Source organism: Manacus candei, unplaced genomic scaffold (genome assembly GCF_025592945.1).
Source record: "Manacus candei isolate 608988 ecotype Guabito, Panama unplaced genomic scaffold, ASM2559294v1 h1tg000158l, whole genome shotgun sequence".
Taxonomy (NCBI): Eukaryota; Metazoa; Chordata; class Aves; order Passeriformes; family Pipridae; genus Manacus; species Manacus candei.
In genome coordinates, this window is record NW_026138206.1 from 337,599 (window position 1) to 362,552 (window position 24,954).

Here is a 24,954-nt window from a genome sequence, read left to right on the forward strand (position 1 = left end):
GCCCCTGGATCCCTGGAAGTGTCCAAGGCCAGGTTGGACGGGGCTTGGAGCAACCTGAGCTGGTGGAAGGTGTCCCTGCCATGGCAGGGGGTGGCACTGGATGAGCTTTAAGGTCCCCTGCAACCCAACCCTTTCCATAATTATTATTATTAAAAATCAAGACCTGGCCTCTGGGTCCTCCAACCATTCCTGAAGTGCCCTGATGCCATATTGGAGGGCCAGGCCAGGATTCCTCTTCAGGCTGGGGAGGGTTTTTAGGGTGTCATTGATGCAATGTCTTGAATTTCCGTGTCTGGAACCCGCACAGCTGGGACACCAGATGGTGTCCCTGCCCCACCAACCTGCCCTCAGAGGCAGGAAAAGGTGAAGGATTTCACTCTGCTCTCACTCAGGGCTTGAGCTGCAGGGAAGTGCAGTTTTAGTTTTAATAGTTCTATTTTTAAGCCATAAGTAACTCATAAATACTCCCCCAAAGCGGCTCTGGCCAGTTCACCACAATGCCACTGAAGTGTTTTGCCCTCCTTCAGCTACAGTCCTGTGTGTTCTTGCTGCAGACGGTGTCCAGCTCTGGCCATCATCCCTCAGCAGGGACAGAATTGGTCCTAACCCCACAGGTGACAGGGGGGGAGCAGATAGACCCTGTGCTGGAGGCTGAGAGGACCCAACCTGGAGCCAGGACGATGCAGCAGGTCTGTGGTGACACCAGCTCAGCTGCCTTATGAGGGATCAAGGAGGTTTAGTGACGCTTTAGTTGAGGTTTTCCCAGGTGCCTCCAAGTGTATTAAAATGAGGGCCAAAACCAACCTCAAATGGTAGAGCCTAGTGTTAAACCCTTTTGGCTGAAAATTAATAAAGCTGAAAATAAAAGCAGGGTGTTGCTGTCACACCCAGGCCTTCTGTGCTGCTCAGATCCAGGGGATGTTTTTAATGGACAAAGGGAATTCTCAGTGACAGCAGAGCCCAGGCTGGGCCTTCGCTGTCCTCATGATGCAGCAAAGCCTCCAGAGCTGTTTGAGAGGAGGACGTGCAGAGTCCCTTAAAAACCAGCTCCCCCAGAGCGCTGGATGCCCTTTGAAGGACGGGCAGTTTTTCGGGTGCTCTGGGACAGATTTTGGGGTTTTTTGGACATTCCCGTGCTGTGGGAGGGGGATCGGCAGCCGCAGCTCTGGGCCGGGGCGTAAATGAGTTTGGATCATTAGTGCAGCCCTGGCGGGCGCAGGGACGAGCCCGACCTTTCCCTGTCCCGCTGCCCGGGCCAGAGGGTCCCCGGGGGCAGCCCCGGTCCCGGAGCCGCCTCTGAGTGTCGCTGCAGGTCGCGCCGAGCCCGGGGTGGGTCGGTGGCTCCCGGAGCCGCCGCCGCTCCTGTCCCTGCGGGAAGGAGGGTCCCGGTCCCGGTCCTGGCGATGGGGGGGCTCCAAGCGGGGCCGGACAGAGCCCACAGAACCCGCCCGGCCTCAGAACGCGGTACCGGGCAGGGACGTGCCCCGGGGCCTTCGGGGCCAGCGGCGGCCCCCGGCCCGGAGCTGGGGGAGCATCACCGGGGTGCGGGCCCAGGGCGCGGGTCTGGGGGGCGGGGGGTGGGTGCCGGTGGAGGAGGGGTTTAGACATTAATTTTGAGATTTTTTTAAAAATAATTTGCTTTGTTATTTTATTCTCTCCCCCGGCCCTGCCCGGCCCTGCCCGCGGCATCGGCGGGGCCGCGACCACCGGGACCCCAACCCGGAGGGCGGGGCCGGGGCGAGGGGGGCGGGGCCTCCGTCATTCAGAGAAGCGCGGTGTGCGCGGTGTGGGCGTGGCCCTGTGCCATGGGGCGGGGCCAAATCCATATAGGGAATATAGGGGCGCGATCTGTGCTATATGGGCGTGGCCACAACCGAGAGGGGCGTGACCGAACCCATTCGTGGACATACGGAGGTGTGGTCTGTGCGGCGTGGGCGTGGCCTGATGGCCTGGGGGCGTGACCAATCACTATGAAGGATATGAAGATGGGCGTGGCCTGGGCGGGTAGGGGCGGGGCCTCTCCCATTCGCGGTCATGCGGGGGCGTGGCCTGTGCGGGCGGGGGCGTGTCCTCCCCCCGTTGCCGCGGCGGGCGCACGTGGCGGGGCGGGGCGGGGCGACGGGGGCGGCGGGCGCGCGCACTGCGCCGGCGGGAGCGCGCGCGGCGCGGGGCGGGTCCGGGCGCGGCGCTGAGCGGCGGCGGCGGCGGCGGCGGCGGAGCAGCGAGAGCGGGTCCGGCCGGGCCGGGCCGGGCCGGGGCCGGGGCCGCGGGGCCGGGGGCCGCGGGGGCCGGGGGCGGGCGGCGGCGGGGGCCCCGCCGGGGCGGCCGGCGCCATGGGCACGGTGCTGTCGCTGTCGCCGAGCTACCGGAAGGCCCCGCTGTTCGAGGAGGGGGCGGCCACGGTGGGGCACTACACGGCGGTGCAGAACAGCAAGAACGCGAAGGAGAAGGGCCTGAAGCGGCACTCGCTGATCTCGGTGCTGCCCTGGAAGCGCATCGCCGCCGTCTCCGCCAAGAAGAAGAGCTCCAAGAAGGTGCAGCCCAACGGCGGCTACCAGAGCAACGTGACCCACCTCAACAACGAGAACCTGAAGAAGTCGCTCTCCTGCGCCAACCTCGCCACCTTCGCCCCCCCGCCGCCCCCCGCCGCCGCCGCCGCCGCCCTCGCCTCGGCGCAGAAGGTGCCCCCGGCCGCGCCCGCCGCCGCCGCCGCCACCCCGCGCAGGGTCGTGGTGCAGGCGAGCACCAGCGAGCTGCTGCGCTGCCTCGGCGAGTTCCTGTGCCGCCGCTGCTACCGCCTGAAGCACCTCTCGCCCACCGACCCCGTGCTCTGGCTGCGCTCCGTGGACCGCTCGCTGCTGCTGCAGGGCTGGCAGGACCAGGGCTTCATCACGCCCGCCAACGTGGTCTTCCTCTACATGCTGTGCCGGGACGTCATCTCGGCCGAGGTGGCCACCGACCACGAACTGCAGGCAGTGCTGCTCACCTGCCTGTACCTCTCCTACTCCTACATGGGCAACGAGATCTCCTACCCGCTGAAGCCCTTCCTGGTGGAGAGCTGTAAGGAGGCCTTCTGGGACCGCTGCCTCTCCATCATCGACCTCATGAGCCCCAAGATGCTGCAGGTCAACGCCGACCCGCACTACTTCACCCAGGTCTTCGCCGACCTCAAGAAGGAGAGCGGCTCCGAGGAGAAGGGCCGGCTGCTCATCGGCCTCGACCGGTGAGCGCCCGCCCGCCCCCCGCGCCCCCCGGACACGCCGCGCCCGCCCGGCCCGGAGCCGCTTCCCGGGGGGATTTGCCCGGCGAGGAAGGGCGGGAGGTGCCGCCGCTCCCCCATCCACTCCGGGGGGGTCACGGGGGGTCCGGACCGGAGCGCAGACCCCCGGTTCTCCCCCCTGCGCCGCCGCTTTTCCAGCCGCCGCCCCCTCCCCGCGCTGCGGGCCCGGAGATGCTGCGGCTCCGCCGCCGGATTGATCCCCGCAAATCGTGGATGGAGAGGGGGAAAAGAACCCCCCCACAGCCTCCCGGGAGCGGAGCGGGGCTCCGCGGGGCCGGTCACCGCATCACCGACACAGAGCCCAGGTAGCAGGGGAAAGGAGGAAAAAAAAAAAAAGGAAAAATAAAAAGGAAAAAAATTCCTCTAAAGGCTCCAGCGGAGGCGGCGGAACCGGCCCGGTCGGGACTCACCGGGACAGAGACGCGGGCACGGCCCGGGGACCCCCCACCCCCATCTCCCCCCGTCCCCCCCACCCCCTCCTTTATTTATTTTCTTTGAAGAGACTCGAATTCCCGAGCGGGTCCGGGTGACGGGAATCACCGCTACTGTTCATGAGATCAATGTGAAATGTCTTGTTCCCATCGTGCACTGATCATGAGTATTGTGTAAAGGATCTACTTGAGTGTGCAAGCAAAGGGGAGCCGCCACATGCTGCTATATGAATTCTTCTAGAACAAACCCAACGAACTGCAAAACCTGCGGGGGGGAAAGAGAGAAAAAAAAAAAAAAACAACCCTTCTTTCTTCTGTCATTGTTGCTTTTCCAGTGGTTACTGCGCATGCAAAACGGGAGCATTTTGTGTCTTCAGATGAAAAAAAAAAAAAGGAAAAAACGCATAAAAAAATAATAATCAAAAGAAAAAAAAAAAAACCCCTTACCGAGAGATGGCTGTAAAATTACACCCATGCACAAAGACCCAACACCACCCCGACACCGCAGTCTCAGCCGGTATTCCCGTATCAGGCCTGGGGACTGAGACCTTCTTTTTGGGTTTTATCATCATTTTTTTCTCCGTGTGCTCAGTTCTAGTTTAGTTCTGGTCCATCGGGCGTTAAACTGGCGAACGAGAGGGAGAAATAACGTGCCATTCACTTTTATTTTTTTGGTTTTTTTTTCACTTGAAGCTCTTCATGGCTGTACATTGGACCCTGCTAATGATACATGTGTACGTACGTTTTTTTAGTGCAATCTCTTCTGTAGATCTTTGTTGACCAAATTGGTGGGTATTGTTACTTATTAATTTATATTTGTCTCATTTTGTATGTATGTGTATAGTGTGTTTGTAAGTATGTGTGGTTTATAACCCGACCGACTGTGTCATGGGGCTCAGTGTGCCTGTAATTTAATCCCCTCCCCTTATTTTTATTTATTTTTGTACTGTGCTGATTAAATAAAAATGCACTGACCATCCATTACACGGCAGTGGCTCGTGGCCGAGTCTTTTCTGCGCTCCCACCCCTCCACTGGCAACGCTGGGAAGGGGATTTGTGTTGACGACAGAGGGTTTTAAAGCAGCTTTAATCACGTTACCAGCCCCGGGGTCGCCCCGTGGTGGGAGAGCAGCAGGTCCAGGAGCAGCCAGAGGGGGAAAATCGGGATATTGGGACACCAAAACACCACATTCCCTCCGAGCATCATCATCCCTGCAGAAACAGGCAAGGCCATGGTGGGATGCAACTAATTGCTTTTTTTTTTATTATTATTTATTACAGTGAATTATGTAAACAAAACCCAGGTCCATTATAGTAGGTTTTTTTTTTTCTTTTACACATTAAAATATCAGCGATTTAAAATAATAATAAAAAAAAGGGTTCATTGCATTATCGCCCCCGGCTGAGAATCAGATTCAATTTAGAAATAGTTAATTTATGGGAAAACCAGGAATATATATATTTTATATATTTTTTTATATATATATATATATATAAAACCAGAGCAGGAACAGATAATATATTTTATAAAGACATCTCATCACATACAATATTGCCATCTCATGGTGACAGAAATTCCCTAAGCCTGCGCTGTGTCCATCCCGATTCCAAAGGACCATTCCACTGGGAGGGAAAGTGGATAAAAGTGCTGATTAAAATCCTGCCCCTGCCTGGCCGGGGTTAGTGCGGGGGGGCCTCTGCCCCGGGACAGCCAAGAAGTGCAAATCCAGAGGCACGGCGAGGCCGGGGATGTTCCCTCTGGGGCCGGGCTGTCCCACGGAGCTGCTCCTCCCGAGGAGCTGAGCTGGGGTGAGAGGAGGTGCTGGAGGGCCCGTGGTGGCCCCGAGTGGATGTGGGGACAGTGGGGACAGTCGGGGCTGTCACTGTCCCCTCCTGGCCCCGCCGGGGGGGTGACTGCCCCAAAGCATCCCAGAGCCACAGGCTGGGAGGGGGCACAGGGGACAGGGATGTGGTGCTGGGATGCTGGCAGGGCTGCTCCAAGGCCGGGGACCTTGGGAATGGTGTGGAGCATCCCTGGAGGGGCGAACGGGAGGGCTGGGCTTGTGCCAGGTGACACAGAGCTGGAACTGCTCCACACTCAGGTGCCCCCAGTCCTGGGGGTGCAGTGACCTGTCCCTGCACCCCCCATGGCTTTGGGAAGCCTTTCCTTAGCAGGTCGTTAGTGAAGAGCCTCTTCCAGGCTTCCCAATTCCCGGAATGCTCCATTGAACAAGTGCTCCCAGTTCGGCCCCCCCAAGGTGGGGCCACCCCGCAGCCCCCCCCTCCAGGGCTGGGAATCCTGACCTGACCAGCAGTGCCAGGACAATCCCAATGTACAATCCCAACAGCCTGGGCTGCTCAGGAGCCACGGCAGGGCCCGGAATAAAGCGGGGAGTACCCAGGTCCCTCCGGACACACGGCGCTCTGGCGGGCAGGTGTGGGGGGATGTGGGGCCAGCGGGAGAGCTGAGGGGATGCCCAACACCCCAACACCCCAACACCCACATCCCACTGCTGGGAAGAGCCAGGAGAGCTCTCTGGAGGGAAGAGCCCGGGTGCTGGTCTGTGCTGCTGCCCCTGGGGCTCCCGGGGTTAGTGCTGGATAGTGCAAAGCGCCGGAGCCGCCGCCTCGGCCCCACAAAGCTCCACGTGGTTCTGGATTCACCCCCTGCCACGGGGCCCTCTTCCCTCCCTGAACCCCAGCGCTGGCATGGACACGAAGCCACCTGGATCATCCAAAAACCCAGCAAGGCCACACGGTCCCAATGGGAACCCACCGGATTCAGGTCCCTGGGGAGGGTAATTAAGGCAAAAGCAATGCAGGGGGAACAAAACAAGCCCCTGCACTGGGAAGGCCCCTCTCCAGCTGGACCAGCCCAGGTGCCTCGGTGTGTTAAGGAATTCCCGGTGGGAAAGCAGCAAGTCTGGAGGTGTCTCCATGTACCATCCCAGCTCCGTGGGGCCGGAGGAGTGTGGAGTGTCTCCCGGCCTCCCTTCCAAACCTGGCCCTGGTTCCATGGGGATTTGGTCCTGCAGAACCAGACTCCCTGAGCCGGGTATCTTTGGTTCCTCCTGAGGAGGAGGAGGCTGCATCATATTGCAAAAAAAAAAAAAAAACAACACATGGAAAAGAAACACGGGAGGGAAAACTGGAAAGGGGGAAAGGAATCAATGTGGGAAAGGGAGGAAAGGGTGGAAGTACCTATAAATGCTTTTTTCTGGACTAATTCCAAAGCACTTTTGTGATATTCCAGCCTGGTTTGTAAGATGGAGAACAGGTCACCGGCTATTTTAAGCCTTTGTTCCACGTGAATTTGGCTTTTCTAGACCCCCTCGAATTCGGGTTTTCCAAAACCCCGAGCTCTGCCGAGCCCGTGCCCGGCTCCTGCCGCGTCGCCGCCGAGCATCTCCCACCGAACCCCGGCGAGTCCCGGGCGCGGGGAGGGCGGGCCGGGTGTTAATTCCCCGGCACGGAGAGGACGAAGCCGGAGCGATGCTTGGTGAAATCCGGTTGGGATTGGTTAATCCTGGTTTCCACGGAGACCGTGCATTTCCGCCCGTGGAGGCTGCACTGCACCGGGTTGGTGACGCTGATGTGCAGGGCCCGCTTCTCCCTGAGGGAAAAGGGACGCGAGTCAGAGGGATGGGAGGGGGCACCAGGGCCGGGAGAGGAGTTTGGGGTCAGAGCATCCCTCGCTGATCCCAGCCAGGCCCCAGCTCGGAGCTCAGCTTTTGGGCTCGGCTCAGCCCCGTCCTGCACGGGGAGCTCCCACGCTGGAGATCCGGGACTGGGATTGATGCTCCATGGGCAGAGCACAGACAGGGCTGCAGAGGGTCCAGGGGCTGCTGCCACCTCGGCCACCCCTCGCCAGGTGACCCCACCAGCGAGCCCTGAACCTACAGCAGTGACAGGGACACCCCTGGGCTGAGCTCAGAGAATAAAGCCCAGCCCAGAGCAGCCAAAGGAATCACAGGTAGGGTGGTGGTTCTGGACAGACAGACAATCCTGTATCAGACACAGCTGGGTCCCTGCAAACCCTTCTCAGCTTTTTAACCCCTTAACCCAATTCTGGCAGTAAAAAATTGTTCCCACAAATGAATCAGGAGTTTCTGCTGCTCACGTTGGTCTGTCCTTGGCTGTTGGGGGTCACTCAAGGGGGGACACTGCAGCAGATTGACCCCCCTGAGCCACTGGGAAGAGCTATCCAGGGATTGGCCTTTGGGAATTCTCTCCTGTGACCTCACCCACACTTCAAACTCCTGAATTTCCAGCATTTTTAGTGTAACACTGACTTGTTGACATTACTCCACTGCCTCTCCTGATGCTCCAAACACCCCAGAGAGGACGTGTCAGGATCCCATTGTTTGGCTCCCAGACCCCAGGCCCTCCCTTGCCTGAGCCATTTGAGTATTTCCACTGCCACAGCCCAACTCCTTCGTGCAGTTTTTACTCCACTGTTCAAGTTGTGCCACATCCCTTGAGCCACATTTTGATGCAGCTTCCAAGTAATTCAGATTTTCACCACTTCCTTAAAAATGGTTGGTTGGTTGGTTGGTTGGTTGGTTGGTTGGAGGGGGATACCAGGGCACAGCAGACGAAGCCCTCACGTGGTCCCAGGTATTTAATACTTATTTACTCCTGCCTGGGTGAGTCAAGGCTGAAATCCCAGCTTAGTTTGCTATTTTTACCATGTCTTAGCAGGAGGAACCTCCTGGAGATTCCTGTCCCCACGTGCTTGGGGAGCAGGTTTAGCACCAAGTGTCTGCAACACGGGTAAGGGATGAGGACTCTCCTCTCCTCCCCTCTCCTCTCCTCTCCTCCAGCCCTCAGCAGGTTCTGGGTAACAAGGCAGAGGATCTGGGAACGTCAACAACCTGAATTCTGACCCCCAAGAAGGACCCAGGCCTGGCAATCAGAAGGCTGTGGGACCTGCAGCAAGGAGGTGAATCTCTCTGGGTCCCAGCTCCTGCTGGAAGGAGGAGAATAAACCAAACACCTCCACGTAAAGCTAACGCTGTCCTGGGATGGTGGGACCTGGAGGAGGTGCTCTGATCTTTGCCAGGTGTAACAATTCCATTCAATCAGGGCTTCGCTCCCCCCAAAACACTTCCCAGATCCCACCCTGCCAACACTCATTCACTCATCACGTGCTGCCTGAGGTTTCAGGCTCAAAGCCTTCTGCTGGGGGAGCTCCTGGATGGCATCCAAGGAACAACCCACAGGGGCTCTGCAGCTCCACAGGGATGACAAACCCCTGGCTTGGTGTTCCCTGCTGGGCACCACCAGCTCCAGGAGCAGCTGGACCTGCCGGGCCCTCGGGTCCCCTGGAAGCCGCCCCGGCGCTTGGTCGGTCGCCAGCGAGCAGGGGGTGAGGGAATGTGGGAATGTGGGACTGTGGGACTGTGGGAATGCCAGGCTGGTTTCCAGCCTGGTGGTCACAGCAGCCTCGCTCCTGGTGCTGCAGCCAGGAGGGGACGTGGCAGCTGCTGGTGCCCCAGGCACAGGAGGGTTGTTTGGTGACCCAAAGGGAGGGAACAGCTGCTGGGAAATCGGAGCAAGGCCCTTCCAGATCCTGCTGCCACAACCAAGCAGCCGGGGAGGTGCTTCCCCAAGTTCCCATGGAATTTATATCCCGAAGGAAGGGGTTGAGATGAAGGTCCAGAGCAATCCTGGAAGTCAACAAAGTCTTTCATAGACAAGGGCAACACAGTGAAAATGCCCTTTGGGGATCAGTGGTGCTCTGCAAGAGCCTGAAGGCAGCAAAGGCAGAGACAAGTCCCAGCTCCACTCACACTTAAGCTGGAAAAGGAGTTTTCACGGTACAATCCTGTCCCACCACTTTTTGGGGACTTGGGGCAAGGGCCTGAAGGGACAGAACAAGGGGGAATGGCTTCCCACTGCCAGAGGGCAGGGTCAGATGGGATATTGGGAAGGAACCCTTTGCTGTGAGGGTGGGCAGGCCCTGGCACAGGCTGCCCAGAGAAGCTGTGGCTGCCCCTGGATCCCTGGAAGTGTCCAAGGCCAGGTTGGACGGGGCTTGGAGCAACCTGGGCTGGTGGAAGGTGTCCCTGCCCATGGCAGGGGGTGGCACTGGATGATCCTTCCCACCTAACCCTTTCCATGACTCCCTGTGGGCACCAGGCACAGTCCAGCCCTTTGGGCAGCTCTGGCTCCTCACTGAGCCCGGGTGTCACCACACACTGATGGAAGTCAAGTCCACCAGGACAAAGTGACAGATGCAGCTCCTGGGAAACCAACTGACTTATTGTTAACAAGGATTCCATCAGAAGAGACAGCGAGATGTGAGCTGAGCCCCTGCCAAGGGCAGGAACCCCAGCCCCAGAATCCAGGAAGAGTGAAATGGCCTGGAAAATGGAAAGGGAAAAAGAGGTTTTGTAAGGAAGTTGGGATCTACCCCAGCACTGCTCCCGTCCTGCCAGGGAACACATGGGAATGTCTGTGTGGAATGAACAGCGTGGGAATGTCAGTATGGAGCAAACCAGACAGTAATTTCTGTGTGCAATAAACACCAAGGTGTTGGTGCTTCCTGCAAACACAGCTCTTTGTGCAACTGCAAGGAATGTTTTTGGGTGGAAGCAGCTTCTCCAGCTGCTGATCCCAGCTCGTGGGACTTTGCCTTTGGATCTCCTGGCTCAGCCAGCAGGGCCCTGGGTGAGCACTGGCAAAAGGGAAACCAGCAGAGAGGGGAGGGCTGGGAGTGGAAGCAGCTCACTGGCCCATGAAATGTGAGAGTTTTGACTGAGCATTTAATCCAGGACCTCAGGGAAAACACAAGCCAAGTGGCGCAGAAGTGGCCCCAGACATCTGTCAGCTCTGCAGACACAGGAGCAGCCCCAGCACCCACACAGGGGGGAAGGACACGGCCAAGGGAGGAGCAGGCAAAGATCAGAGGGAGCTTTGGCAACACAAGGCTGGAAAAGTTAAATAAACATGTTAAATAAATGTTAAAGGTGCAAGATGTCAGGTTGGACAGGACTGGGGGCAACCTGGGCTAGTGGAAGGTGTCCCTGCCCCTGGGACTGGGGAGGCTTTCAACCCCTTCCAACCCCAACCATTCCATGATTCCCTGCTTAGGAGCAACCACAGGTGACCTGGAATGCTCTGCAAGGAGCTGTAACAGGCCTGAAAATCCAGTAGGGGGATGGGGGCTGGGAACATGCCCTGCCCAGGGCTGGGGGGCTCTGGGGCTGCAGCCCCAGCACTGACAGGGCTGGGGTGGAACAGGGTTCCCACAGATCTCCCAGGATCTTTAAGTGAGGGGCTGCCTGCCTGTGGATGCAGCCAACACCACCACAGAGCAGGACATGGGGCTCTTTTAGGAAGCAAAATTTGGGCAGAGGTGGCAAAGCTGAGCCAGGTGCCTGATTTTCATGACAACAAAGATCCCAGGGATTTTCAGAGGGATTTAAACGATGCTACATGTGCAGTGTGGTGTGAAAGGAGGGCTCAGCAGCAGGGAATCCAGTGGGATGGATTCCAGAGGTGACTGCTTTAAACCACCCAATTTTCCTAGACCTTAGACCAAGGCCTCTCTCTGGAAGGGCAGGCAGCACTGTGGGCTTCCAACCCAGGATGTCCCATGATTCTGTGACACCACAAAGCCTGCAGCTGCAACCAAGATGGGAGGATCAGGAGGGGCAGGATGGAGAACACCCAAAAAAATGGGAACACCTTATGTAAGTCAGAGCTGCCTCATCTGGACACAGGCTGAGCCTTGCAGGGGGTACAGCCATGAAAGAAAACATCAAAAAGGCTCCCAGATGAAGGGAGGCTGCAAAAAAGAACCCAGAAAAGCAGGAGCTATATTCTGCATGAAGAAAATATGCAGGAAGTGGAGAGGGAGGAACTGGAGAGGTCTAAAAAAAGGCAGTTTTCAAGGCTCTGCTTCCCAACAAGAGCCAAGGACAGAAACAGGGATTCTGAGAATTCCAAGGAGGGCTAAATCAGCTTTCCAGGCAATGTGTGGTGTCACTGCTGGGGATCACTCCAGGATGTGGAGCTCACTGCTACTGGGTGGCAGAGGTGAGAATCATGGAATCATGGAATGGTTTGGGTTGGGAAGGACATTAAAGCTCATCCAGCTCCACCAGGGACACCTTCCACCAGCCCAGGTTGCTCCAAGTCCTGTCCAACCTGGCCTTGGACACTTGCAGGGATCCAGGGGCAGCCACAGCTTCTCTGGGCAACCTGTGCCAGGGCCTCCCCACCCTCCCAGGGGAGAAATTCTTGAGCAGGGTCTGAAAAGACACTGGATACAAGATGGTAATAAACATGGACATATCTGAGGTACAACAGGTGTCCTTTGGGGACAGATAAGTGTCCTCTGCACGAGGGTTTAGGGCCCAGGCTGGTGGCTGGCAGGGCAGGGATGGGGATATATCTCATCTGACCACTTGTGGGGTTGTGCAGCTTGCAGGACAATGATACTGGGGGTGTCTGGGCCCAGAGAAGGAGTTACAGTCCCCACTGTGAAAAAGAACCCCACAATAGCTTCAGAGGAGACAGAACAGGAGAGCAGCTGATTCTCAGCATGGTCAGATTGCAAGGCCTGCACTGAAACCTCGTGTGTATTTTGTGTCTCCCAGAGCTGCCCCATGGGAAGGACAGACCCTCCCCATGCCCTGACTGCCTGTGACCACCAGAACCCCCAAACCCACTGTCCCCAGGGCATGAGGAGCATCACATACAAACAATCCCAGGTGGATATTTCATTCCAAGGAGAGAGATTTGCTGCATCAAATACCCCAGAGACCCTCACACCCCCCCCCAGCTCTGCCACTGCCCCTCCCAGGACAGGCACATCTCAAGGGTGGCAGCTTCAAAGCAGATTTACACACTGAGCATAAACTGCCCTCAGTAAGAGTCAGCTCATTCTGACAGCATCACCCCTGTGACTCCTTGGCTTTCTTCATCCTTCTCATCAGAGGGATAAAACACCTTTTCCCACCCAGCTCTTATTGGGACACCCTGGCTCAGGGGGCTGCAGGAGGTTAAAGCAGGGATTAACTGTCCTGAGCAATCCAGAAAATAATTCACCATCCTCCTTCCCTTCTTGGACTGTACTGGGAACACCCTTCCATCCAGCCATCCCTTTTCAGTGCAGCCCAAAGCCACAGCCCCCCCTTCATCCCAGGGTGAGGAGATGAACCAGGACCCTTTTTGGGGGCAGATCATTCCTCTCTGCTAATCCCAGAGCAGCTGGATGGGCACACACACCATGGGCAGTGTGTCACTCGTGCAGCAGGTGCTGCACAACCCACATGTGCACCCAGGGGGACAAAAACATCCTAAAGCACAGCGTGGTTTGAGACACCTGCCTTGGGAAACCCTCCCTGAGGCCTCACAGGATGTTTGCTCCCAGCTCTGAGGAGCTGTGGGGTCACAGGGCACCTCCAAACCAGGTGGCCTTGGAGGAGATCAGACATTAGGAAGGATCAAAGAAGTCAGACACGAACCAAGGGCATCTCAAGTCAGGATCAAAAGGCACATTTCCCCAGTGGAAGGTCAGAACAAGCCCTCCAGGCATTTTAGTTCCAGCAAAGGTCACTGAGCTGAACAGGTCCTTCCTCACTCTGTGATTTTTCACAATTATCTCCAGTCAAGTGACACTTGATACACTGAATTTTTTTTTCCTTCTTCAAACCCAGCAAACATTTACACTGTTATTTCCAGCCCAGTTTTGCACCTCGTGCTCTGCTCAAGCCAAAATCACCTCGGAGGCTGCAAGAAGTGGCTTTTCAAAAGCCATTTGTTAAGGAGCAAGAGAAAGCACCAGGCCACAAACAGAACTGAAAACTCAACCTCTCCACTTAAAAAGTGGCTCTCAAGCCTTCCTGGCTCAGCCCTGCCCACGTGCTGCCCCTGCTGACATTTAGCTACCAGAGCAAACCACAGAGTTGCTGGCTGGGGTTGGGGAACCACACATTTCCCCATCAGGCTGCGTCAGCAGGGCTGTTTTTCCCCTTTTAATGAGAAACAAGAATTGTTAATACCTGCACATTCCCAGTGCAAAGTGTCACATATGTCCAGTGGCACAGGGCAAGGCAAAGTCAGCTCTGAGTGCTGAGCTCTGCTGCTGCTGGGACAGTCACATCCATTCCTGTCTGAGCCATAAAATCCACTTTCCTGGCATGGCAGCAGCTGCCAAAACACTGAGAGGCCTTTCTCGTGCCGTGTCTGCAGCAGATCCAGGTATATTCCTTCCCCTCCAGCTGAGATGCAAACCCAGGCCATTAAGGATTTGGCTCTCTCATTCTTAAAATGCATTTATTGCCACTGACCTGGAGCAGCTGCTGAGTTGCACTTCCTCCTCCCCTGATGTAGGAACTGGGGCATTTGCACATCCAGGGAGAGCTTTCTGGAATGACAGTGAGCTCTGAAATACTTCTGTCTCTTCCAGCAAAGCCCTTTGGTTCATGTGCTCCTGGGCAGAGGATCCTGGGCTGAGGGGGCAGGGGCTGCTCCTGCTCTCCCAAATTGCCATAAAACACCCAAACGGGTCAATGGGGGCAGGTCCCAGCCATGGGTCTGCACCTCAAAGTTATTATTTTAGGGTGGGAAAGCCCCAAAAGTGGTTTTGAGACAAAAAAACAGCATGAACTGTGTTAAATATTTCATTTCCTCCAGCAGGCAAAACGAAAAATTTCCAATCCCGTGAAATAAAGGCAGATCCCAGACCCTGAGGGAGGGCCAGGGCAGCACCCTCCTGCCAGGGCTGTGCCTAGAGATGGGAGATGGATGGAACACCCTGCCAGAGACCCCTGACCTGCCACAAGCCCCCCTGGAGCACTCAGGGAATTCCAACCCCCCCTCTGCTCCTTCTCCTTCCCTGCTCCCTGCTCCTTGTTTGATGCCACAGGAACGGGGGTTGGACGAGGTGACCTTTAAAGCCCCTTCCAACCCAAAGCATCCTTTGAGCCTGTTGGATTAAATTCTCTCCAAATTCAAGGTATTTTGAATTTCTGGAGGGAAGGAGAAGGGCAGGAGGAGCTGGGATGGGGCACGTGGGGTCTGTGGGTGCCCTGCCCTCAGCACCACCAGCAGCTTCTTCTGCAGCCTCCAATTAAGTCATATTCCTGAGCTATTCTGGGCCCTGGCAGAGCTTTGGGGAGTCAGAGCTCATCCAGCTCCAGCTCCAGCCTGGCCACAGGACACTGGGGTGTTACATATTTTATAGAAACCACCACATGCCAAAAATATGATTCAAAGCCCTTGTCTGGAGCAGAGTGAAGCAGCACATCAACCCTTCTGGGGGCAGGGGGGGATGCCAAGAACCAGCATCAGAAATGCACCAGCACATAAATTAAATAAGAGCACTCAGGAAGATGAGTGCAGAGCTGCCTCCCTGGTCAGGACACCAGGGACTCGAGTCCCAGGCAGGTTGAGAAGCAGCAAAAGCCTTTTCCTTATATTCTCTTCCCATTGCTGGCCCTGCCCGTGGCCCAGCTGCTGGGATGGAGTCACAGCCCCACATTTACTGGGGTACATTTGCAAAGCCCCCCCAAAGGATGCTCCCAGAGTGTTCAGCAGCTGCTAATGAAATTTTGCCTGAATTTCTGAAGTCTGAGGAAGAAATTCCCCCCCAAAAACACCTGAAAGGGAATCCAGCACCTTTCAGTCACCTGGGATGTGTTTGTTCAGCTCCTACAAGCCTGTGAGGTACAGGGGGTTGTGAGGACAAGTGTGTGGGACTATTCAGATGTTTTCCATTCAGATTTAAAAGGGGCAACAATTCTGGAGGACCAACAGTGACTGGAACAGCTGGTGGATGTTGGAAATTGTGAAGCTTTGCTGCCATTTCCCTTTCCCAAAGGATGAGCAGCTCCACTTTTCCCACTGGGACGTGCAGGGCTGTGAATTCAATGGATATTTGGGAGCCTGGCAGAGGTCTGAAGCCACGAGAGGGGGGAAGCTGCCACTGAGCCTCCAAGAGATGCCCTAAAACATGACAAGGAAATCCAAAGTGTGCACACTTTCGAAATTCCCTCCCTTTTTTCTTTTCTTATTCCTCTTTGGGATCACTCTGAACACTTTGGGTCAGTGGTGCCTCGCAGGGGGGCCGTGTGGGGACATGTCCCTGTCCCTGTCCCTGTCCCCGTCCCTGTCCCTGTCCCCATCCCTGTCCCTGTCCCTGTCCCTGCCCCTGTCCCCATCCCTGTCCCTGTCCCTGCCCCTGCCCCTGTCCCTGCCCCTGTCCCCGTCCCTGTCCCTGTCCCTGTCCCTGTCCCCATCCCTGTCCCTGTCCCCGTCCCCGTCCCCGTCCCCGTCCCTGTCCCCGTCCCTGTCCCTGCCCCTGTCCCTGTCCCCATCCCTGTCCCCATCCCCGTCCCTGTCCCTGTCCCTGTCCCCGTCCCTGTCCCTGTCCCCATCCCTGTCCCTGTCCCCATCCCCGTCCCTGTCCCTGTCCCCACCCGCCCTGGCTCTGCTCCTGCCCACGGCCCCGTGAAGGGGAACAGCTCAGCTCCTTTATGTCCCACACACATCCCTGCTGAGCTCATTAAAGCGGAGCTGGGAATGCAGAGGGAGGGCTCTGACATCCTGGGAACACCCCGAGCCAGGGGCACTGCACGGGAACGGGGAGTGTCCCCAGGAGTGTCCCCCCTGCCTGTGCCAGCCCCGCTGGGCTGGAGGGGTGGGACAGGGGCAAGGGGGGGCACGGGAGGGCAGTGGGGGCTGATGGAGAAGGTGATGGAAGGGTGAGGGAAATGGAGGGGTGATGAAGGGTGACTGAGGGGTGATAGAGAGGCACGGAAGGGATGATGGAGAGTGACTGAAAGGTGATGAAAAGGCAATGGAGGGTGATGGAGGGTGATGGAGGGGCAGTGGAGGGAGATGGAGAGGAGATGGAAGGGTAACAGAGATGGAGGGTGATGGAGGGGCAATGGGGGGTGATGGAGGGTGATTGAGGGGTGATGCAGAGGCTTGAGGGATGATGGAGATGGAGTGGCAGTGGAGGGTGATGGAGGGCCAATGGAGGAGGTGATGGAGAGGTGATGGAAAGGCAATGGATGGTGATGGAGAGGCAGTGGATGGTGATGGAGAGGCAGTAGATGGTGATGGAGAAGTGATGGAAAGGCAGTGGATGGTGATGGAGAAGTGATGGAGAGGCAGTGGATGGTGATGGAGAGGCAGTGGATGGTGATGGGGGGGTGATGGATGGCGATGGAGAGGCAGTGGATGGCAATGGAGAGGCAGTGGATGGTGATGGAGAGGCAGTGGATGGTGATGGGGGGGTGATGGAGGGTGATGGAGAGGCAGTGGATGGTGATGGAGAGGCAGTGGATGGCAATGGAAAGGCAGTGGATGGCAATGGAAAGGCAGTGGATGGTGATGGGGGGTGATGGAGGGTGATGGAGAGGCAGTGGATGGTGATGGAGAGGCAGTGGATGGTGATGGGGGGGTGATGGAGAGGCAGTGGATGGCGATGGAGAGGCAGTGGATGGCGATGGGGGGTGATGGAAAGTGGCTGCTCCCAGCGCCGCAGCTCCCGGTCGCTATGGCAACCTGGATATTCCTCATCCCATCTGATGCCTCCTGGCTGCCAAGCAGGGCTGATGCAGAGCAGGGAGGGCTCAGTTCCTGCCAGGCACCCCGGGTAACCCCTGCAGAAGCACAGTTCTGCACGAACCCCCCCCTTTCTCTGGGTTTTTTACACCCCCGGGGGGTGGGTCCGGCCCCCAGGGCTGCCACAGCCGAGGGGCTTCGGGCAGGGTGTCACCGTGACCTACTTAATGCGGGCCGTGGTGACATCATGTTCCATTGCCAGCGGCTTCCCGGGCCTCTGGACCGCTCTGTCCAGCAGCAATGCTGAGCTAATCCCGCCCCGAGGGCACATTCCAGCCAGGAGGCACGTTCTGTCGGGATAACCTTGCTCTGTCAGCACGGGAGACATCTCCCCTCCGCTGACCTGGAACAGCTGTGCTGGATCCTGCCCCCATTCCCAGAGCTGATCTGAAAACCCAGATTTTTCCTCCTTTTCTAATAGAAAAGCAGCTAAAGCTTCGGGGGACAGAGAAACGCCATGAAAAAAGAAAGAGCTGCTGTTGTGCTGGATTCGGCTGCAGCTTTTTCTCCCCGCGAGCAGCTCGGTCCCGAGCAGCACTTTGGTCCCACTGCCCCCGATAAAGGGTCACACCTTCACCAGTGACACCCCCCAGCATCTCCCCCAGGGATTCGGGGCTCCCCAGCTCGGTCCTGAGTGTCACCCCATGAATTTTCACGGCACGGGAGCTCAGAGGGAGGGGGTGCTCGGGGCGCTGTGCCAGAGAGGAAGGCGGCTCCTCCTCCTCCTCCTCCTCCTCCTCTCCCGGCATCCACACGGTGACATTTCAGCTGAGGAAGCTGAATCATCCTTCAGTTAATGACAGGCTTTTAACCTGATGTTGAGGAGCCTCGCTGACGTCCCTCCTGTCAAAAACACCCCTGGCCGTGGCCAGAACCACCGGGACACAGGGATTTTTCCACCCCTGGGATTCCTGCCATCCCCGTGGGAGCCCTTGGATGGGGAAGGACGTGGCAGCAGGGAGGCTGCAGGCAGCTCCCTGTTCCCTTCCAACACATTGTCCCGGCCAAGGACAGCTGAAAACACGTTCCCAACCCTGTGGAACAGGGCAGGGAAGGGTCAGGCAGAGGTGATGGATGGGAAGGGGAAGCAGCACGTCAGGGTGACTCAGGGCACAGACCTCTCATTGCTCCATCACCACAGCCAGGTTCTAGTTCTGAACCAGCTCCCTGGGGCAGGAGCACAGCCAGGAGGAGCCCAAAGAGACACAGCAACAGTGCAGGGCATAAATACACGAGCTTACATACAAGAGAAGGTCGGAAGAAAGCCAAGGGGCAGCTTGGAGCGAGGTTGGTGCTACCGAAAAATCCCTGAGCAGGGCCTGGGGTCTGAGGAACAAACACCCAGGTCATGGAGTGACTCAGATCACCTGGCTTTGGCTGATCCCTACAGGCTACAAGCAGAGTTCCAGGGGTGGGGATGATTTTTTTAGGGATGATTTGAGCAGGTTACAGCTGTTCTCAGGATGAGGCACCTCGTCTGCATCAAACCTGCCAGGCAACATTTTGAACAGGCTTGAGGAAATTTGGCCTCTGTTTCCCAGCACAAAGGATGGGAATGGTTGGTTATGAAAGAGAATTTGGATGACAGAAAAGAGAAGATGAGCAATAAATGCAGCAGAGTGGATGAATGAAAGAGGAAGGGGAAATCTGGAAGGGCAGGAAGGAAGGAGGAGGACCGAGCAGGGTTGCAGAGAGAACGAAGGGAAAAGTTGCTTTTAATGCCTCAAAAACTCCCTTTGCATAAAACTGTCCATGCAGGAAAGCCCAGCACTGACACCACCTCTGGATCAGCATTACAGCATCCCAATGACACACTTTGAGCCTAATTACATTTCAGGCATGATGAAAATCATCACTGCTCTGGCTGGAAGCATCAGAGGGAGTCGGGATCAGAGAGAGCCCGAGGAGAACAAAGGACAGGGAGGGTTTTGTGAGGAAGATTTTCCTTCCATCAGACTTTAAAAGTGAAGAAGCCAAGTCCTTTCAGCAGTGCAGGTATCAGAGAGGTATTTTAAAAAGGGGGATTTCATTCTGGGCTCTGAATGTCCCCTCCAGGGAGCGGGGGCAGGCGGATGAGCCTAAGCCAGGGTGACAGCCGACCTGGCAGGAGTGTGGCACCAGCCACGGGCACTCCTGGGCCAGAGCACTGAGCTCAGAAACACACACCCACAACTAAGGACCAAAGGCAGCCTGTCCTCTGCATTTCATGCCAGATGATTCCTGAGAGCACCCAAATTTCCTTCATATTATGCATTCATGACACCACAAGGCATCAAGGACACGGCTCAGAACCAGCACTGGGGCTGTGCAGGGAAATCAATTTTTTATGTGACAGCAAAATGACAGGCAGGATTTTAAGTGGATTTTATGTATTCAAAGAGGCTGAGAAGACAATTTGGGGGTTTATTATTGCAGGAGCATTTGCTGAGATGTTCCAGAGTGGTCTCAGTATCACTTCTGCAAAGTAAAGGGCTCTGAAGCTGCAATCCCAGAATGAAAATGCTGCCACTTCTGCTTCCCTTTGTTCTCTTTATTCCCTGATACATTAGCACAATTCACACAGGCAGGAAAAAAGGCAACTTGCTGTGAAGAGAGACAACTACATCTTATTTAAATACCTGACCTATTTCTGCATTTCCTTTGCCTCACTCCACGAGGTGTCTGGATTTGCAGAAACAGCTGAAAAAATGTGTTGGATGGTGCAAAAAATACTCTTCCCTGTGGCAAAGCTGGCATGAAAAACAGGTGCATAAACAAAGAGATTTTTACTTCTAGAAATGAAAAGTTTGAAGGGAGGATGCACATTGCCAGGCTGATTCCCACTGTCACAAAATCACAAAATGGTTGGAAGGGATCTTAAAGCCCATCCAGTGCCACCCCTGCCATGGGCAGGGACACCTTCCACCAGCTCAGGTTGCTCCAACCTGTCCTTGGACACTTCCAGGGATCCAGGGGCAGCCACAGCTTCTCTGGGCAACCTGTGCCAGGGCCTCCCCACCCTCCCAGGGAAGGATTCCTTCCCAGTATCCCATCTAACCCTGCCCTCTGGCAGTGGGAAGCCATTTCCCTTGTCCTGTCCCTCCAGGCCCTTGTTCCAAGTCCCTCTCCAGGTCTCCTGGAGCCCCTTTAGGCACTGGAAGGCTCTCTAAGGTCTCCCTGGAGCCTTCTCTTCTCCAGGCTGAACATCCCTCAGCATTTGCACAGCAACAACATCATGATTTCCATGTCAGGGTGTCACTGTGACTGCACTGGAGAACAACCCTGTTATAAACACAACATGGACACATCCATCCAAATGTCTGTCATCAGCCACCCATCCTGGAAACACCCCAGGTCCAGTGGAATTTGCCTCAGATCCACCCTGCAGGTGATCTCCTGCTGGAGATCCCAGCCTGTATCCATATCCCTGCCCTATCACACGGATTGTTCATGATCCCAGGAGCACCTCACCCCGCTTCTGACCCCAGGGAAGGTGCAAGGACTGTTCAGCCTGCAGGGAGGGATGGCTGGTGACTGCCTGTGCCCCAGCAGTGAGGCTGCTGGAGCCTCCTCCTCCCTGGAATAAACACGGCTCTGTTCCCAGGCAGGCCTGGGATGCAGCTCGAGAGCAGAGCCACGTTACCAGGCACAGGAAAATGCCTTTAATGACTGTCTGGCACAGTCTGCACTCTCAGCTCCAGGAGAATTGATCCTTCTTCCTATCTCTGCTTGCAGAGAGGGCAGGTTTTCCCTGAAATGCTGTTTATGAGCCTCTTCCCTTCCCAGCCCTGACCTGCTGCTCTGTGGGGATCAGAACGAAGGCCAAGGGCTGGGATTCCTGGCAGTGCCACTGCCCTGACCCCAACAACGTGGCCATTATCCCAAACAACCTGTGACCCTCTGGATTCATCCCACCCCTTCCCAAACCCCCCCAGGGATTCTGTGCTGCCACAGGCTGGGGAGAAAGGACCTGGTGATGTGCAGGACTTTATGCTCCTGTATCAACTTCTCCACAGCCAGACAAATTTGTCAAAGAATAAGCCATGGCATGAGATATCCTTAAGGCTTCCAGCCCAAGAGGGACACCCATCACTTCACAGGGCTGTGCAAGGACAAGGAACTCCAATCCTGAGCCATCTCAGATCCTGTCTGCAGGTACCAAACGGTGGAGCTTCACCACTACCAGCCCCATCTTTCAGCAGGGAGAATCATCCCTATTTTCCGCTTCCATATTTTGCTGGGAGAAATCAGCACTTCCACCCATGGCACTGAGAAATTTGCTACATCAACCAAACGCCTGCGAAGCCAAAGCCATTAACAAATCAAACCTGCACGGCTCCAGCACTCAGCATTCATTTATTTTGCTGCAGTCATTCCAGCTGAGCAAAATATCCCCATCCCCCCTGCTCCCAGTTCCTCAGCAGCCTCCATCCTCCTTAAATCTCTCCCTTTTCCTGTGACAAACTGAGCAATTGAGCTGTGCACGGGGAGAAATGAGCTGCAAAGCAAATGCTTCCCCCAGAACCAGATGAACTCTTTGTTCCAAGGCTGTCACGGCAGTTCAAGAGCCTCCCTCTATGTTTTCTCGAGAGCCACTGCAGTGACAAGATAAGATGCCACCACTGGGAAATAATCTCTGGGAGAGGAGCCGTGCCCGCTGCTGAGGGCTCTGCCCGCACGAGAGGTGGCTGCAGAGCTCAAGGGGAGCCCCCCCCAAATGCCAAATTAACCCCTCAGCTCGGCAAAATTTGCACAAGGACTATCTCACGCTCATGATAACACTTCCAAACACTCGATATCCCAGGATATTCTGAGCTGGAAGGGCCCTACAGGGATCATCGAGTCCGACTCTGAAGCGAACAGGGATCGAACCCTTCCCACCAACATCACAGACATGGAATATTCTTAAACCCAGTTCAAAAGCACTTCAGGATCTTGGCTTTTCACACCACAGATTTTTGGTTGCAGTGACAGAAGAGGATGGGGGGGGTTGCAGTAAAAAAAAAAAGAAAAAGATGAACCCTTTTGCGAAACATCCGCTCTCGGGCTCGTGGCTCTCCCTTCCTGTGGGCAGCACAGGGAACTGGCCCCTTCCCCCTGGCAGCCCAGAGCTGCTCTGCCAGATCCAACAGCTCTGAAGGCAGAACACACCGAGGGAGAACAGCTGATGACACCCTGGGCACCTGGTGACACAACAACTGGGCTGAAGGACACGGGGGCAGAGCGTGGAAATGCAAAGCCAGCCCCAGGATCAAAGGGAGCCAGCACGGGCGTGACCCCGGGGTGGAGAAGTGCTGATCTCCCCTGATCTCTGCCCTGGCACAGATCCTGCTCTTATCAACGTGCACTGAGCCATGGATGTCTTACAACAGAGCTGGGCATTGAGAAATTCTCTTGCTGGGTGAATGTCTGTGGCCTGGCAGGACAAGCGATTTGCTTGGATGATTAGAAAGGGTCTGCCTGACCCTGAGATCCACGAAAACCAGATTTCTCCAGGGCTAAAATCCTGCCCCTGGAGAGCCAACAGGCTTATTGAGATCACTGGGAAACAGAGGTCACAGAAACCTGCTGCTGCCAAGCTCACTTGGCAAGGCCAGGTGAGCTGCTCTGTGAGCCAGGCTGGGAAAACCCACCTGAGAACGACCTGGCAGCTGAGAAATGCAGTTCTGGGTTTGGTGAGACACTCACCTGCAGCCCCACGCAGTGAGGGCGAGCTTGTGGGGTAGCATCATCCTTTCACATGATGCTGGAAGGAGATCACAGAATCATGGAATGCCTGGGTTGGGAAGGACCTTAAAGCTCATCCAGTTCCACCAGGGACACCTTCCTCTATCCCAGGTTGCTCCAACCTGGCCTTGGACACTTCCAGGGATCCAGGGGCAGCCACAGCTTCTCTGGACAACCTGTGCCAGGGCCTCCCCACCCTCACAGCCAACAATTCCTTCCCAATATCCCATCTAACCCTGCCCTCTGGCAGTTTGAAGCCACTCCCCCTTGTCCTGAACCTTTTTGGATCAGCACTTCCCAAAGGTGATGACACTCCCCTGACTCTCTCTGCACCTTCCCATGACTCCATTCAGGGAAGAACCAGCTCCCTTTAAATTGCTGCATGGAATAATTACTGAGCTCCTGCAGCATGAGAGGGAAGCAGCTGGAATGACTGGCTCCATGTGGGAACACTGGTGACCAGGAGAAAGCTGCTGACAGGTAATGAGGTGCTCCTTGGCCAGTGTGAGCACTGAGGCCACTAATTGGGGCTTCTCTGCTCGCTTTGGCTCTCACTGTCCCTCCCAAAAGGAGCTGAGCTGCTGCCAGCAGAAGGGCAGCCCAATTAAGGCTTATTAATCTGCAGTTCTGTGCTCAAAAAGCAAACCTTTGCAACGATTTTTGGTGATCTCGAGGGTCTTTTCCCACCCAAAGGGTTCTGTGGTTTTTTACATCATCTCTGAGCCCTCTCAAAGTGTGACCCCTGTGTGCTGCTGCAGGGATGGGAGGTGAGGCTCAGTCCTTGGGGGGATGTGGTGATCCAGGAGCTGGAATGAAGCTGTAGGAGCACAGGAGTGTTATCTGGGAATGCTGTGGCCCCTGTGGAGCCAGCACTTACAGCCTGCACGGCTGCAACTTTAAAAGCTGCTTTTTTTCCCCCCTTTAATATGATATTGAAATTAAAACCAAGTTCTGATTTTAACCTTACAAAGGTGGGCTTTGCTGTGCACACAGGGCAAAGCTCGCCAGGCTGAGGTAAATCTGCAACTCAGCACCTTCACCTTCTGAAGATCCTTCTGTCAAGCAGGAGCTGCATTAACTCACCCAATAAACACCATGTCCCAGGACACCAAATCCATCCAACTCTAAGTCCTCCACACCCTCGTGCCAAGAGGACAAGCCACACACCCAAACTCTTGCCATTATTGGGATTAAGTGTTTGAAAACAGAGGTGTGAAGTGAGGGGGAAAAAGAGGCTCATCCTGCAGATTTCACGGTTGGGCTTTTAAAGGATTTTAAAGGACTTTTTCCACCCTAAATGATTCTGGCTAATTATCCCATTTGCCATCTACACAGACAAATGGTACAACTGAACCCTGAGCACTCCAGATCTGCTCCAGAGATAACTCCCACTGGAGATAAAGGAGCCAGTGGTACCAGGAGATGATGAACAGCCCCACATGGAAACGTGAGCAGCAGCAGCAGGTCCTGGGACTCACACCCCGAGCTGCTGGAGTAGGAGCCTGGCCCCTCTGGGAGCAGCTGTTACCAGCAGCCTAAGGAAGCACTTTAGGAGCTGTATTAGATTTCAAAGGCATCCTGGTTGGAATTGGGCTGGGCAGCAGCAGAGGCTCCTGTTCCCATCTGCAGTCTCCTTGGATGGGAGCATTCCAGCCACTGGCCTGAGTGATGGGAGAGGTAACAGTGGAATAAATGATCAGAGGAAAGAAAGGTGACTTACTGGGAATTTACTGGTTAACTCACAGCCTCTCTACTCCCCAAAGCCAGGCCCAGCAGCCCCCAGACTATTCCCCACCAGAAGGCAGGAGGAGAAAACACAATTTGCTCAAGGCCACAGACAAATCCCCCCCCTTTCCATGCACTATCGATTTCAAAGAGGCCAGTTGCTGTTTGGGAATGGAAAACTCCTGGAGCAGGCAGGGTGTCCTGTGGGACTGGCTCAGATTTGCAGCA

General features: G+C 55.9%; 2 protein-coding genes across 2 annotated transcripts in view; one reads left to right on the plus strand and one right to left on the minus strand.

Moving 5' to 3' along the window:
* The first annotated feature begins 2,287 nt into the window (after window positions 1-2,287).
* Window positions 2,288-4,702, plus strand: CDK5R1 (cyclin dependent kinase 5 regulatory subunit 1). Its single transcript, XM_051772699.1, has one exon. It carries the CDS (start codon window positions 2,334-2,336, stop codon window positions 3,225-3,227), a length of 894 nt encoding a protein of 297 aa, XP_051628659.1. The 5' UTR covers window positions 2,288-2,333; the 3' UTR covers window positions 3,228-4,702.
* Window positions 4,703-4,757: 55 nt separating this feature from the next.
* Window positions 4,758-24,954, minus strand: part of MYO1D (myosin ID) — a 150,350-nt gene continuing 130,153 nt past the window's right edge. The window contains exon 22 of the mRNA XM_051772688.1: window positions 4,758-7,324. Within this exon, the coding sequence (XP_051628648.1) occupies window positions 7,168-7,324 (157 nt within the window). The 3' untranslated portion in view covers window positions 4,758-7,167. The remainder of the gene's footprint in view (window positions 7,325-24,954) is intronic.

What these genes read in the sequence shown, in the direction of transcription:
- CDK5R1 (XM_051772699.1), top strand. Translation starts at nt 2,334, where the DNA reads ATGGGCACGGTGCTGTCGCTGTCGCCGAGCTACCGGAAGGCCCCGCTG.